General features: G+C 36.9%; 1 protein-coding gene and 1 long non-coding RNA gene across 5 annotated transcripts in view; both read left to right on the top strand.

The window, feature by feature from the left end:
- Nucleotides 1–16,822, top strand: part of LOC149085065 (uncharacterized) — a 115,460-nt gene that overhangs the window by 17,604 nt on the left and 81,034 nt on the right. For 3 of the 4 annotated variants that reach the window (XR_016192790.1, XR_016192789.1, XM_089232847.1), the window contains exons 2-3: nucleotides 5,754–5,897; nucleotides 8,442–8,618. Coding sequence is in view for 1 of the 4 variants with exons in the window: in XM_089232847.1 (XP_089088973.1) it covers nucleotides 5,884–5,897; nucleotides 8,442–8,618 (191 nt within the window). In the remaining 3 variants the exon portion in view is untranslated. Of the gene's footprint in view, nucleotides 1–5,753; nucleotides 5,898–8,441; nucleotides 8,619–16,822 lie in introns of those variants that run through there. The other variant, XR_016192791.1, reaches the window with a different exon arrangement.
- On the top strand, nucleotides 12,272–13,364 carry LOC149085067 (uncharacterized). The gene is made up of 2 exons (XR_016192792.1): nucleotides 12,272–12,419; nucleotides 13,078–13,364. It is a non-coding gene; the product is annotated as an uncharacterized LOC149085067 (long non-coding RNA).

The following is a 16,822-nucleotide window of genomic DNA, read 5'->3' as shown; positions in this document are numbered from 1 at the left end:
CGACTGAAAATTGCAATCTAGAAATAAAATTCGTACTATTTTTCTAACTGGATTTAAATCTCAGCAAGAACCCGTAGCCCCAAATATGATCGAAAGGAGAACTATTTATGAAAAGATCACGGAATCCTGCAATTCAACGTTTAGTTTAACACAAGGGTTTCCAAATCAGATGAAAATTGGTCGTGAGGCTGATAAAAACGCAGTTAACGTGTATGCGAGCCGTAAATAGAGGTGGATTTAATGGTGGGCACACCGAGCGCGCCTTTGGCCCCTACTTTACACTTTTTTCTTAATTTAAGGGGCCTAATATTAATTTTTTTAATGCCCGGGGGCGTCAACTGACCTTTATCCGCTTCTGGCCGTAACTTAATTTAGAGCATCTTTACGATACTGATTGTTGACTTAATACCGACATCTTGTGCTCCATTCTTGGTGTTCTGTAAAATCCCCTTTTTAGACCTCAGAAGTTATTAAAACGTTTTTGTCTCGAGTCGCTGTTATGACCGCAATAGGAAAGGGTGCCGAGTTTACTCTTTTTTCATTGAAAAAAATGGATACCGGCCCCAGGCGATAGTAAATTTTCGTTCGTCCTTGCGGCCCGGTTGCTACATACCGTGATCAGATCCAAAACTGGGGGTGGGGGCAGTGCCTCAGACGGCGTTTTTTATGCAATGGTATATTTAAGAAAAGGCAATAAATTACTTTGCAAAATTATTGAATTTCACAGTCAAGGGGCAATAAAATTACGTTTCCCCTCCAGAAAAAAAATCCTATTATGGCCATGGTAAATCGGGTGCCCCGGATGGGGGCGAATTCATTGTTTTTGTTCGTTGAAAATTATGGGAGAAGTCAGCGCTGACGTGGCAACTTTTTTTCGCGCTAAAATAAGTAGCCCTGACAGCAGCATCCATAAACCCCGTGTGTCGTTGATTCGATTTTTGTGTTAATTTTATCCTAATTTTCCGTAGTTCCCGATACATTTCTATCGATTTTCGCATATTAGGTTGATTCATATTATAAATTATATAATTTTTTGTAATTTTTTTATGTGCCCTTTGTCCCACGCGAAGCTGGGCTGGAAGAGATCTCGGCAACGGGATAAGTCCAGTGGCAAAGTTCTGGCATTCATTCATTCTTTCGCCCTTTGTCAGCCATCTTGAATTGACCACCGCAAAACGGTGATTCCTTGGCGCGAAAAAAAAGTCGCCACGTTGGTGCTTACAAGGTTCATGGGAAATTTACCGGGGAAGGCAGCGGAGTCTCTTTTTCTGTTAAAAATAACGGGGGGGGGGGGAGGGGCCGAAATTATGCTGTTTCTGGGTAAAGGAGTAAATGCGTTTTTTTTGCAGGGGTGTATGTTGTGTGTAAAAAAAAAAAACTATATATTTACAAATTTTTCTCTCAGAAACCAAACAATTTCAAAACTGGTTTATTTTCTCCCTCACCCAAGGGCAGCATTATTTTGGTGCCTCCCCCTCCCGCCTGTAAAAGAGTAGACTCACCCACCCTTCCCAGTCCAGCCATAGGTGGAGATAGACGTGAAGGTCTTAGGGGTGCCCCACAATGACAATTGATATACATCATATATATGTATACATCAGTAGGCTCTGCCATTGACACGGGGGGGGGGGGAGGATGGATTGCCCCTCCCTCAACATACAATAATTAAAATAATTTAGTCAACTTAATAATTAAAATTAATTTAGTAATTTAAATATATTATTCAATTTAATAATTTAAATAATTCATTTAATTCAGTAATTTAAGTAATTTTTTGATTTAATAATTTAAAATAATGTTGAAAATTTAATTTTATAGTTTTAATCATTATAGTAAATTTCTCAAAATTTGTTGGAACATATTATACAAACCTAGGTATGTAAATCAAATTTGTACTAGTTAAAAAAGTTTGAGTACCTTTTGTATACTGTCATTTATAGCATAACATGAATGAAAAATCCACTGGAATGTAGATGGGCAAATTCTCTCATTAAATTTTGTGTTATTTCATTTTTTTCTCTTCTTTGAATGTGAAAACTTTTTCCCGTTTTGAAGTTTTTTCTGGTTAAATTGATTTTAAGATAGGTTGTAGAAAGCAACATGGGGGAAAGGCATTGCTGCTGTTACTTAGAAAGGATGTAATGTAATTACTCTCACACATAGTTGTTCATAAATTTCATAAGTTATTCAAAACTTTTCTGGTCAGCAGAATGCGTTTGAGTTTGATTTAATTATTTCACACTATTATGTAAAAAACAGCAATTTCGATGAATTCCATTGAAATGCAAAGTTTAGTAAAAACTAAACTCAATTTCAATTCATTCAATTTAGTGATAATCAAAATTCACTGTCTATTTGGTCTCTTTCTAAAAATATTTTAGTCACTATTTGGTCACTTTTTCAAACATTTTGGTCACTAGTTTTGAGACCATGATCCGCGCTGAGCCCTGTATTCGCTGTGCTATTCAAATTCAAAACATAGAGGAAGATTGAGAAAAAACAGCATTTAATGTGAGAAAACCATTTTACCCGTATTTAATGCTGTTTTTTTCAATTTTCCTCCATTTTTGAATTCGAATAGCACAGCGAATATTGCATTTAGAAACGTGGAATTTTTTTTGTTGGCATCAGGAGAGAGACAGGGCAACAACTTTTTAATTTGGTTTTTAGGTACACAGGGACTATAAAAGTTAATTTTTCTATTTTAATAATTATATAACCTCTTGCAACATGAATAACATCTGAGTACAAGGCCATAGTGTGCCTTCTCAGGGCAGACTTTTCTGTGGAGCTCCCATTCAACTTGGGGGCCCAGGGGCAGTGTCCCAGTTGCCCCAGCTTAGTTATAGCCCTGTCTGAGCACTACACATTATTTGGATACTTTTCTAAATGGAAGTATTCCTCTAGGATCAACGATTTGCCAGTAAAATACCATATGCCCTGTTATCTGTGCATCTTGTGTATGTATATATTTTTATTTTCTTTGAATATTACATGTTATATATAAATTTAAGACAATAATTTGTAAGGCACTTCGAGTGTCTTACTAACACACACTAGTTCGAGCTCCAGTAATTAAGTTTTAGTTCTGCTTTTTCTGTTGATATAAGGAAGAGAAAGGCCTTCTATTAGCTCTCTATTAACTCTAAAACTCTTTATATAAACTCTTTATATAAATGTCATAGGTCAGTGGTTCTCAAATTTTCATCGCCCGCAGGCATGGGTGGAGATACGGGGGGCGTGGGGGGAATCAAAGATCAAGTCGACTGATCTAATGCATATATGTATAGATGAATTGACATCATCGTGTACCCAGACTTCCAAGTCTATCTCCGCCTATGTCCACAGCTCCCTTGCATTCATGGTTCATCTGCGGCTCCCCATAATAGTTTATTGGATATTTTCACTTATAAAACCACTTCAAAGCATAAATACTCACACAAATGAAGTTCTCCAGCTCGCCACAAGCCCATCATTTAGAAAGGGGACACCCCAGGCTTTAAAAAGTACAATAGAAATGGACAAAAAAGGTGAAATATACAGGGTCCATAGCAAACGGGAATATGGCATTTTATTGGCAAACCCTTGATCCTAGAAGCATACTTCCAGTTAGAAAAAGTTTCTAAATAGCATGTAGTACTCAGGTATGTCATTCATGTTACAAGGAGTTGTATAGTTCTTAAAATAAAAATTAAACTTTTTATGCAGTCCCCGTGTGTCCCAAAACCCAATTAAAAAGTTGTTCCCCGGTCTCTCCTGATGCCACCAAAAAAAATTCTATGTTTCTAAATCCAATATTCACTGAAATATTCAAATTGAAAAAAACGGAGGAAAGTTAAAAAAAAAAAAAAACATTAAATACATATAAACCGTTTTACCTGCATTTAAAGATGTTTTTTTTTCCCAACTTTCCTGTTTTTCAAATTCAAATATCTCTGGGAATATTTCACTAAGAAACATTGAATTTTTTTGTTGGTATCAGGAGAGACAGGGTAACAACTTTTTAATTGGGTTTTGGGGCACACTGATTGAAGCTGTACACCAACATCAAAACAATAAATAAAAATTATAAAAACAAATATGGAGAAATATGCTTGTATAATGATACTCAAGCAGGGGCATATGTAGGATCCACCTTTGGAGGGTGCACAAAAGGCTTGTGGGGGGGGGGGAGCCACAACAAATCTCTTTCAGAGAAATTTTGAGTTCTCAATTTTCAGAGCATTTAAATTAACTAAAATTGATTAAAATATCACATAAAAGATACAGTGTAACACCATGCTAAAAAATGATATTTTTCAAATCTTGTTTGGAATTGCTTAAACTCCTCGAAACAACAATATCCTTTTTTGATAGATCCCTCTATAACAATATTTTTTTAGGAAATTTTGAAACTTCTGCAACAATATTTTTTATATTTCTCTCAAAATCACCTTGAATATATTTTCAAATGCAGCAGCACTGATTGTTCTGCAATGTATGTAGTAGTTTCCGGCATATTCTGCTTTGGGGCTATATATATGTGCAGTGTAACGAAAGTACTGCAAATTAATAGCATTATCCCGGTATTGACGAAAATGAACATAGTGCCTTTTACCTATGGCATACAGATATATAACCACTATCATACTGATGGGTACCCCTCTTGGGTTAGTTGACACTCTCCTTTTCAGTATGAAATAAGACAAGGATCTCTAATTACTATTAAAACCAGCTTTAAAAAAATTTAATTTAATAATAAAAATAATTTTTACTGGGACAGTGAGAAAGAAAAGTGGAAAAACAAAGCAAAAATTGGAAAAAAATAGCAAAAATTAAAAAAAAAATTGAAAAAATAATATAGATGCTATGTATCAGTTGTTAGAACTAAAAATTTGATGGGTGCAGTTTTGTTTCTCTATTATGTGGTTTTTATTCATATTTATCTCCAACCCCTTTGTTTAATTTAAAGGAAAAACAGCTGATTCCAGAGGTAAAAAAATGTAGTTTTAAATATTTCACCTTTGTAACGTAAGTTGAGATTCTCCAAACTTGTTTTGCAAAAGTAAAAGTTCAAATTTTTAATTCTTTTATTTTTTTGCCACTGGCAGTCTTTTTTTATATATAATTTTGCCGGGCGGTTTCTTCTATGGTTTTTATAGTGATTTTTTTTCCATTTTGGCAAAACCTTGTCAACCCTGATTGAAACTATACCAAAAAAAGAAGAAAAAGTGACTGTTCTTACAGGAATCATTTGATGTTCTTTCTTCTCTGTAGTATCTTTCTTCTCCTTGAAAAAAAAGGAAAACTTTTTCCTCTCCCCTTTTTTTTATTTAAATTTTCGAATGACAAATGGCATATATGCATATTTATTACACCATTCATCTTGTAATGTTTTTAACACCAGAGATGATGGTGCAGACACAAAACTTCTGTCCAAAAGTGAGGAAAGAAGAGAGCAGTTAGCAGGGGTGTTAATCATATAGTTGTAAACTGGTGATGGCCATGTTCATGTGTTATTTTCCTTTTATGTTTACCTCTGTGAATGCATTTTTAATCATCTGTTTGTGTCATGCTACAATCTGTATAATGATACTATTTATTTTTGTGTTGTGTAATACTTTAAATTTTTGAAAAGTAAATTTATGGATGTAATAGACTTTTGAGTTATATTTGGCTTTTCCCATATGTGTAGGAGTTGTTGTTGTCTATGTCATTGAAACTACACTATTTCTTTATTTACTGCAGTAATTCAATTTCTCTATTTGTCTTAGCATACTGATATTCCCGTTTCTTCACCAAAGATATCGATGGCTTGCACATAATTTCAGTCAATCTTACAGGAAATTCAAAGTTTTTTCTGTTGGACAAGAAAAAAATAGAAGACTCATAATCGCCAAAGATATGCCATTGAAAAAGTGAGTATCTTAAATGTGTTAGTATTGAGTTCAATAGCTCTGTAAATAAATTATAAACCTCCCTGTCACAAATAAATAATGCATCAAGAGAATATTGGAATCTCTGTGAAACCTCGCAAGCAGTTATCACATGTAGGTATGAAAATGTATTAGTATTGCAAATATAACTATCGCCAAAAGTGACAATTTTCTGTTGCTCTTTGGAAGGGCCTCAGAGACTGCTTTTACGTGTTGCACCTCTGTTTTTGCTTGATAAGCTATTGTTTAAAATGCCTCTAAGACACATTCAAAGACCTTTCATGCAACTGATCAATTTTGAACAAGATTGCATCATTAGATTGAGACAATAGTAGCAAAATAGCGAACAATAGTAACTAGACAATTGATGTAGCGATTGTCTTTTATAGCGATGTCCTTTTATATTATATCTTATATGTTGCCTTAACATATAATTGGTGCTGTAATTTTATTATAATTTATATGTCGCGAATCGGGCCTTGTAACACCTGCTAGAAACAAGTGGACTTATAATCCAATAAAGAGACATCAGCTGCCCTCCAAAGGACGAAGGCCAGGGTAGGGTAGTTCATTACCTCATAGACATTTCATTTTCTTTCCATAAGAAGCAGCACATCCACCAGGCTTTGTACATCATAGGCAATTATTTTTTATCTTGGAGTTTTTTATACCAAAAATCTTATATGCCAAAAAAAATAATATGGTAAGTAAAATGATAATCTGGCTCTTTGATGAAATAAAGATTTAATCAAGAAAAATAATGCTACATAAATTTAAAAATTGTGGAATAGTTTAAGACGGACAAGTTGACCCACCAAATTTGTGAGCTACTCGTATAAAATCTTCCATAAGAATTTCAACTTTTAGAGCAAGATTTATACACTTAGGAGCTATTGATCTAAAGAAATATGAATAAGTAATGGATGCGCCAAAGAAAATCAGTCATGGTCAGAGGTGTCCATATGAAGAAAATATTGGGAGATTACCAAAAAGGTTGATAGATGTCATCCTGTCCATACAGGATTCTATGTGTTCATTGTTTGTGCTGGGGGAAGGGGGTGCAGCATTGCATTAATAAAATTATGGGAAGGGGTCATGTAGCTTGAGCCTTTCTGTTATATCACCCATGATAGTCACAGTCAATTCCAATCAAAACATCACACTAGCTGTGGGAACTGCCCATTTACCATAAATACAAATACAACGCCACAACAGGCAAAATGCCCAACGAGGTGGCTGAGAAAAAAAACGCCAACGAGGTGGCTGAGCCGGGGAAAGGGATACTCAACACCTTCTTGACTACAATGTGATACTTTCATATACCCTCATCATTAAGTTGTAGAACTTTCAAATACCTCATTCAACATCTAGCCCAGAGGTTCTGAAACTGTGCTTCGTGGTGCCCCATCAACCTTTGTCAGAGCAGATGCTCCCGACAAAGGTTTTTCGAAAAAAGTCTTTGTTAGACTGCTTTGGCGAATAAGTATTGATATGGGAAAGGAACGCTGCGGGTGAAAAAAGTTTGAGAACCCCTGAGCTAGCCCATTATTTAGACCAGGAGTGTCAAACTCACGGCCCTGTAAAAGATTTCATTGGCAGTTAAGGGTTTAAGAAATGGCTAAATGCTGCAGTAAATGTCCATCTTAAATATGTGTAAGCATTTCATGTTTTTATACCAAGATGCATTTTGATCAAAAGAATAACAGCAATAGGTGCAATTTGCATGTGTGACCTGTTGAAAATAATATCCTCAAGTGTACATTGTTTTTCAATATTTCAATAGCACTCAATGAAATTTTGGGTGTTCAAGACTTGGAAATCATTCAGGAAATCATAACAGTCGAAGATATTTCCAATGTTGTGGTATTATGTATTAAAAAAATGTATAATAAAATTATACACTTAGGAAAATGTCAATTTTCTATGAACAAACTTGTAGCAGTGAAAAAAAGAGTGGTATGTCAGCAATTGATGTGCAAAAATATAAATTGTACTTCAAGACTCAACAGCAAAATAAAGCTTATACTTCAAAGTATAAAATCTTTATATTCTGCTAAAGAAGCTAGTTCTGTTGTTGAGACGATAATGCTTCACTAAAAGATGAGTTACTTCAGTGCTTTTTTAATGTATTCAGACATTCTTAAACTGCAATCTCTCCACTGCGTCATTTATCAGCAGAACTGCAAAAGGAGGGGGGGGGGGGGAAGGAAAAAGAAATTCCTTGAATAATGTACACCGCACCTTCAACTGCTCACTAAGTATTTAAATGTTTCGTTTTTTTTTTAAAAATTCGTCTCATATCCAATAACTTTGACTTAGAGGAAGAAAACTCGGAATTAAGGAAAATTTTTAACACTGAAATGATATTGGAAGTTCTGAAGACTTATAACAACTTCAACTTAAGTCAAACTCTAATGAGTTGAATATCTGTTTATCGAAATTGACTGTAGTTTTAAGAACTATCCAAAGAATGTTTTATTTCCTTTTTTTTTCCTAGTTGAACATTATTCATATTTTTCTCAACAGAAAAAATATGGTAGGGCATGGTGTTTGTTGTGAAAACCTCAATCTCCAACAGTCATCTCATGAATGTGAACAAAAAAGAGATGACCAGTCATTTGAGAATTTTCCAACCAAAGAAGCAATCAATACTGAAAGCTCTGTAAAAAATATTGCCAGAAAAGCAAACATCCCTTGTGAAAGGTGAGTGAATAACTCTCAATTTTCATCAAAAGCATTCGATTATTTGCTTTGGAGAACATTTATCTCCTTTTTTTTAAATTTTGAACTTTGAAAAAATCAGTAATTGGAATCATTATGTACTTCAAAGTATAAAATCTTTATATTCTGCTAAAGAGGCTACTTCTGTTGTTGAGAGTTGAGAAGATAATGCTTCACTAAAAGATGAGTTACTTCAGGGCTTTTTTTACAAATTGAAAGAAAATTATGCATGGTTTTTTTCCCGAGGAAAACAGTCCTAAATATTGGGTTTTTTTTTTTTTACTTTTTGGGGCTTAATGACCCCCCTTTGATGTTGGGAGAAACATTATTATATGAAACCAGAAGATTTTGTGTCACCCTTAGATTCCTTTTACTGCAAGCACTTACAAGAAATTTGAGACACCAGTACTGATTTTCTGTTTGACAGGGTGGCGCGGTGCCTGGGTCAAGCCTTGAATGAACTTGGGCTATTCAATACAGAATGAGACAGAATTTCTTGTAGGAAAAGTTTTTATCAACATTAGAATTTAAAAATAAATTTGAATAGACAAGAATGTTCTGGACCACAGACATAATGAGTGGTCAGCTAAATGAAATCTGTTCTGAATAATAATACAGTAATGCTTCAGTTTTCATTCACCTCGGTTTTCGTCGGTTTTTTCCATGAAAAATTTGTTCCGGTTTTCATTGATTGCCTCAGATTTTGTCACCGTGCCCACATGACCTCGCTGCTAATTTTTGTTATCCTGCTCAATGTGGCATTGTTTCTTGTTGTGTGAGCATCACCCCACACAATTTCATGGGACCAAAGAAAGTTTCCAGAGCCAGCAGCCCTTCAAAGAAGGCCATGTCCCATTTAGGGAAAATCTTAGAGAGACAGCAGAAACAGACCTCTTTAGACAGCCTTCTTGTGCGACGGGTCCACTGACTCTAAAGCTGGTCCTAGTAAAAATTTTCCCCTTTTGCTGCGAACCATTCATCTAGCTATTTTTTCACATCTTCGTACGAACCAAAGCGTTGCTCTGAAAGTGCGTGACCCATCAATGCAAACAAGTGGTAATCGGAAGGAGCCAAGTCTGGTGAGTAAGCCGCATAGGGTAGAACTTCCAGGTGAGTGCTTCCAGCGTTCCACGAACCACTTTTGCTGTATGTGATGGAGCATTGCACATTGACCATTGAGCATTGTCAAGGAGCATTTCACGTTGTCATGGGGCATTGCGATTGAAAACAGCTTGTTGACTAACGCCCAATTGCTCTGCGAGTTGTTTTTGTGTCTGTGTAGTATCATCTTCGTCCAACAATGCTTCTAATTCCACATCTTTTTTTTTTTTGGCGGTTTTCCATGTTCCTTGTCTGCAACATCGAAGTCGCCACTTTTGAAACACCGAAACCATCATTCACACATATCTTGCGATGGAGCATGTTCACCATAAGCTTCTCGAAGTAATCGGTATGATTCAGCAGCAGTTTTCTTCAAATGAAAACAAAAAAATTAATGCTGTCCGCGAATGCTCTTTGTTCAGTATAACTTTCAACATATTGAACACAACAATACAACACTATGCATACACTTTTCCAATTTATCACTCGTGCGCATCTGACACTTGTTGATGACACAAAAACCATTTCACCTATAGTCATTGCATATACTGTCGCTGATTGATGCCGCCTGGCAGTCGAGTGGTTAGGGAACTAGCTTCTCACTGTGCAGGTCTGGGTTCGAATCCCGGTTCGGGCATGGATGTCTACTAACACTAACAAATTCCCTAGACGGATCATGCTGATCCCTTGGGAATACGTGAAGATCACAATTAATTTAAAAAAAAAAAAAAAAAAAAAAAAGGTAAAGATTTTGCATACATTGGCCTGCTTTATCTAATGGCTGCAGGTGAAATGGATAACTTCAGTGACGTCAAAGCTTCGTGAGAAGGCTTTCTGCTATAGAAGGTGCTGGCTCTACTAGATGCTCAAACATGCAAAAACCAGTTTTCCATCAAAACCATCCAACGATGTGGGCTAAAAACGGGTTTTTGAATGGTTCAGTGCTGTGGGTCCAGACCCGGCTTCATTTGTATAATGCATGGTCGAACGTGCATAACTTGTGTCAGAAAGAATATTTCGTTATAGGTGCTATAGGAAGCTCCGATACGAAGAAAACGGGGATGGGTCTAAGGTTGCTAGACGTCCGTATTTATGGCCCACAAGGGCGTATGCAGGTTGGGATTGCATTGAATATTCATGAATTATTAAGGGATTTGGCAACCTCGGGAGGTTGGGGTCATGAAGCCTGAGTCCTAGTCCTGACCTTACAGTGGTGGTCGGCTGAAGTTGGTTTTCTGCGGTTCCCAACTTTGAGGTGCGAATGCGAGCCGATCTCCCTGTTAAAGTCTCGCCTCAGAGAGCAACAGTCTTACAATGATACAATTATTCATTCATTACACTTCACTCACTATGAGTTGAGAGAAAACAAGTGGCAGTTCCAGTGCCACTGAGGTGCTGTATTTAATGAATTTTGAATTAAAATTTGAAAAAATTAAATTTTTGAGTGATTATTTTTTATTGTACTATGATTATGTTGTCCTGGGGGGGGGGGTACTTCTCCCCCATGGCAAAGCTGACCATTCATCACTACTGACGAGCTTTAAGCCAATGTTGGCATGTCTATATATATATATATATATATATATATATATATATATATATGACATAGTACACCCTGTATACTGAATGGTTTGCTAAGATTCAAATAGCAACATTGATTAAGAAATAATTAAAACAAAATATCTTCATAAATACGTGTGTTTTTTTTTAGCATATTCAGCAAAAAATAAGGCATTTTCTGATGTCACAGATTCCAAGACAGACAAAAAAGACTGAAATGGACTGAACTGTCTGTGCATATCGTCTGGAATGGGGGGGGGGGGTCAGAAAAGAACCACCCACTTTTTTGTCCCAAACAGCAAAGATAAAAATTCATTGGATCGATGCTAAATGATTTAGAATGAGTTGATACGCACAGCTCAAAATGATATTCCAGTGCAATGTTATTTTTCACTAGGATCACCGATCTGGGTATTATTGATGAGCGGCTTAAGTTTTCTGAACATTGTTTTCAGCTGTGGTCAAAAAATCGAATAGAATGCTTGGTTTCATTCTCAAAAAGGTCTCTTCCCGTTCTTCTAAAGTGATCCTTCCACTTTTCCATGGCTTAGTTCGTCTTGGATTGGAGTATGCTGCCAGGTTTTGGAGACCATACTTACAGAGGGATGTTGACTTGGTTGAGAGGGTGCAGAGAAGAGCCACACATGCTCTTGATGGCACAGTGGGGTTAAGCTATGAAGAGAGATTTGATTTTATTTGAAAATGTTTACATTGAAATAGCGCAGATGTCATGGGAATATGATTGAAGTGTTTAAAATTTTCAACGACATAGATAAAACGGACCATGAGTTATTAGTACATCGATCAACTGCTTCGACAAGGGTACACCAGTGTAAATGCTAAATTATAACTGGACAAATTTACTAAATACAATCTGGCAAGGCAAACGCGTCATCAGCCGGAAGAAGGTAATCTTTTGGAAGGAGGCCTGGAAGACAAGAAATTGAAGGTAAAGATGAAAGAGTTAAAAGATGTGTACAGACAGGAATTAGCGAAAATTGAGAGAAGCAAGAAGAGCAGGGCAGGGACGGAAAACATGTACTACCCGAAACTGGTGTGGTGTTCCGTTCTGCCCACTTCTTCCAGGAAGTTCTCTCAATGAGAGAAAGTCAATTAAATCTGGTAAGTGAATTTATATTTAAATATATATAATACAAATAGAGAGTAGTATTTTAGACCCAGCAAGGGCCCGATTTCTGCATGAGCGATTGGACCCCATACCCTGAAACATGGTCCTTAGGCTGAGATTTTTGATGGCCTCTCAAGTCAGACTTTTCATGGGTCCCTAAAAATTAAAAACAGCTGAGAATCTGCCCGGCTGGAGACCTATCAGCCCCACACTTGTGAAGATCATGGCCCTTTTATATTGGTGTCCCAAAATTTGAACATTATATCGCACACTGGCAAGAATAACAGCATGTTTTGAGTTGTGATGTTATTCTTGCCAGAGTTGGATACAGGCATGACCCCCCCCCCCCCACATCCTATAGCAGATTTCCCAGGCTGCAGTTTTTGGGAGGCTCTTTGGCCAGACTTTTCACAGGCTCCTTTATAGTGTCAAAAAACAAAAAATGATAATCATTCTGGGCTGGAGTCAGCCCTACCCTTGTTGGATACATAGAAATGTTCAAAGAACAATCTCTAACTTTAGCGAACATAGTGTTATCACTTTTTCATTCATTTCTTCCAACTTTGGCATACTGAATAGCCTGCCTTTAAAAACATTATGCGTTTCTCTCATTTTATATATTTATATAAATTCTTTCTTATTTCTTTGTAGGTTCTTCCATCTAGCAGCCAGCAAACATTTAATGGGGATGTCTGCAACATTAGCCTTCCAGAGGTTACAAACCAGGACATAGAGGATGTTGATGAGTCTGAATCGACACCTATACCTCCAACTCCAATGAGAAAAGGAAAAAAAGCATGTCAATTCTGAGATTGCAGAGGCTATAGAGCAGTTGGGAAAAAAAGCACAGCAGGCAGCTGAGGACAAGCCATACGAGGCATTTGGCAAGCACGTGACAGCTGAACTTTACGGTCTACCACAAAAAGATGCCATCGTGCTCCAGCAAGAAATCCAAAATTCTATAACATGGGTGAAGTTGTGCTGTTTGAACTGCATAGAGTGCATGCGAGCAGCATGCAATACTTTGTATGGATTGTGGATCGCCATTCTATTCTTTGTATTCAAATTGGGTCCCAGCTAGAGACCAGGTGACTTTTCTTTCAGAGTTCTCAGCATAATATCTAGAAAATATTGGTTTACTTGATATATTGGGCTGAGAAAAAAAGCCATCTATCTCTCTGTCAACTGTATTATTTTCATTTATTTTATATATTTCATTTGTCACATTTTATATATTTTCCAATTAAGGTTGTAGAAAAAGATGTTCTCGCCACACTTGTTAATACAGATTTTTTTCGAAACCTGGTTATATTTATGTATAATTTATATATATTGGTTTGAGAAAAAAAAACAATTCTGTCTCTGTCAATTGTATTGTTTTCATTTATTTTATATATTTCATTTGTCATTTTATATATTCCTTACCAATTAAGGTTGTAGAAAACGATGTCCTCTCCACTTGTTAATACAGGTTTTTTTTAAAACCTGGTTATATTTGGAGATGATGATTTTAGGAAGAAAATTCATCTCTGTCCCTACAGGGACTCGAACCCGATCTCTCATTTGCTGGACAAGTGCTCTACCAAAAGCTATATAACCAGCAGAAGCTATGGTCTACTTAAGCTATGGAAACAGAAAATTTCTTCCTTAGAGTGTATATATATATATTGAATGGCTCCCTACATGGAAGGTGGTGGCAATCAATCAATAGCTTGTGAATGACATTAGACCACCAAATGGTGACATATAGATGGTGGCCTAATGTCATTCACGTACTATTGGTTGATTGTTGCTGCCGTCCATGTATGGAGCCATTCAACATATATATTGTTGGTTCATATATATTGGTGTATATATATTCATATATATTGGTGTATATATATTCATATATATTGGTGTATATATATTCATATATATTGGTGTATATATATTCATATATATTGGTGTATATATATATTCATATATATTGGTGATTCATAATTCCTTCCGTGGTTTTGGAATGCTATAGTGGGGAAGGTATGGCGAATGCAGTGGAGAGGAACTTTGCACTGAATACATAAATAATTTAAGTTTTTATAACAGCAGTCACCAGTAGATGGCAGTATGCATTCGACTGAAAGCAGCCAGCGAATTAAAATTGTGTTCACGGGCACACAAAAAGCTTTCTGTGTTAGAATTTACTAAATTACAGTCAGCCCACAGGTGTACAGGCCATTTTTTTAATGCAGTGAACTGTTACCATTGTAGTGTACCTGAATATGCTGCAATTACAGGAGCGTGGTGACTTCATTTTTTTACTAAGATGGATCTGCCCCCTCCCATTTCCTGTGGAATGTGCGTGAGTACCTTAATGCTGAATTGCCTCATTGGATTGAACGAGCTTCCGAAAATGATGTTCGTCTTCTGCTCACCGGACTTTTCCTCGTGGGGCTATGTTAAAGATCAATCTTATGCTCGTACCCTAGGAGCGGCTTAAGCGAGGGTGCAAGGGGTGCGGCACACCCGCGTGGCAGGTTGTAAGGGGCAGCAGCATAGACTTTAGTTAAGACCTCAAAATTTAACACAGTAAAAATTCACACGACATCACACATGTGAGTCATACCTCGACAATGAAACATTGAGAAAATAGACAGACCCTCTGACCGTAATACCAGAAACTAGAATGTAAGCTATCGGGGCAGCTCGAGACAAAATCTGTACCCATGCAGGACTTATTTTTTGGGCCTCCTGCCTATTGTCCCCCATAACACCTACATCCTACGTCAGGGCCCCTGGACTGGAATCTTTCGTGGGGCTCAAGCCAGATTTCCCATGGAGACCTTTCTACAGTTAATTTATAGTGAAAAAAGAAAAATTATAAGGATTCCCGGCCCCAAGCCGGAACCCTGTCAGGCCCCTCTCACAACTTATCCAAACAATTCCTAACAAAAAAAATTTTTCGCCCTTTCATCTTGTATTTTGCACCCCTTTTGACTGGTGCCCCATGCAGCTGCAATGGGTCACATGTCCAAGTGCCACCCCTATATTCTATCACAAGGGGCAAGTGTGCATTTTGGTTCCCTTACCCATGATCCTCCACAAGGGCCCCGAGACAATTCTACATTATTTTGGCTTTTTCATGCTATAAATTAATTATAGAAGGGCCCTTGAGCAGTTTGACTGGGTGGGGGGGGGGGGGGGTTCCACCTAGGGGCTCTACTCTAGGATGGGGGATGAGGCATGCCCTCACCCAGAATTTGTTCCACAATAGTCAAATGAAAGCAAAGGAAAAATTCGACTTTTCACTTGCCTGGTCCCCGGAGTACCAGAAACACCTTTTGAAAAAAATTTCTTAAGAAAAATAACTTTGTTATATCATCTTTATAGGATAGGTGATGATGGCTCACAAAAATAAGTGCTGTTTCAAGGATTAAGTTATCTGGCATTATTAAGAATGGTAAAATAATTCTGGAAGGAAAAAAAACCAGGAAACACTACTTTAAAAGCGGGACGTATGGTCACACATTTTGCACGGTAAACAATGATGTGCTGCTTTCTTCTGAAAAAAAATCAGGTTTATCTCTGTCCCCTTCACTGAAGCTGTCAGCCTTCCACTCAAGTCACCGTTAGGGGCAGCATGTAAGCTCGAGCCGCCTCTGTCGTACTCCCCCCTCCCTTTGCTGCATGATTTAGCAGAACTGCTTGGATTAATCACACATGCTGTGGATCATGCCATGTTATGGAGAGTATGGCAAGAACTGGATTATCGAATTGATGTTTGCCATGTGAGCAAGGGTTCTCACATTGAACACCTGTAAGGTCTATAAATAAACTTGTTTCTGTATTCAGCGTACAGCTCCCCTCCTCTGCACTCATAGTTTTCCACTATAGCATTCCAAAACCCCAGAGAGAATAATGAATCGCGCTGTATATGCTCTAAGGAAAAAATATTCTGTTTCCCCAGCTTAGGGGGCAGAGCACTCATCCAGCAAACAATAAAACAGGGTCCGAACCTCCGTGTTGGCAAAGATAAATTTTTTTTTCCTTAAATCATCTCTAAATATAACAATTCTTTTGAAGAACTTGGAGCAATGAAAGTTGACATATCAAGAAATAACCAAATAATTAAATTCATTAACTTCTGATACAGAAAATTAATTTCCGTTCCCTAAACAGAGTATGTCCACATAACATTCATTTCTGTAAATAATATTTTTTAATCAACACACTTGTGGATTAAATTTGGAATTACTTTGTATTTCAGCGTTAGATATACTATATGCAATATACAATTATAATACATACAATACGGTCTACACTTGATTTTACAAACTAATTTCCTGTTTCCAAATAATATACTATTCCTTTAAATGTCTTTCCCATTTACGAACGATTCTTCTCATCCATACAGGTTTTT

This window comes from Pholcus phalangioides, unplaced genomic scaffold (genome assembly GCF_987345545.1).
Source record: "Pholcus phalangioides strain wild (caught in Gottingen) unplaced genomic scaffold, Ppha-v1.0 ptg000007l_1, whole genome shotgun sequence".
Classification (NCBI taxonomy): domain Eukaryota; kingdom Metazoa; phylum Arthropoda; class Arachnida; order Araneae; family Pholcidae; genus Pholcus; species Pholcus phalangioides.
The sequence above is the reverse complement of the archived record's forward strand: the minus strand, read 5'-3'. Positions and strand labels throughout refer to the sequence as shown.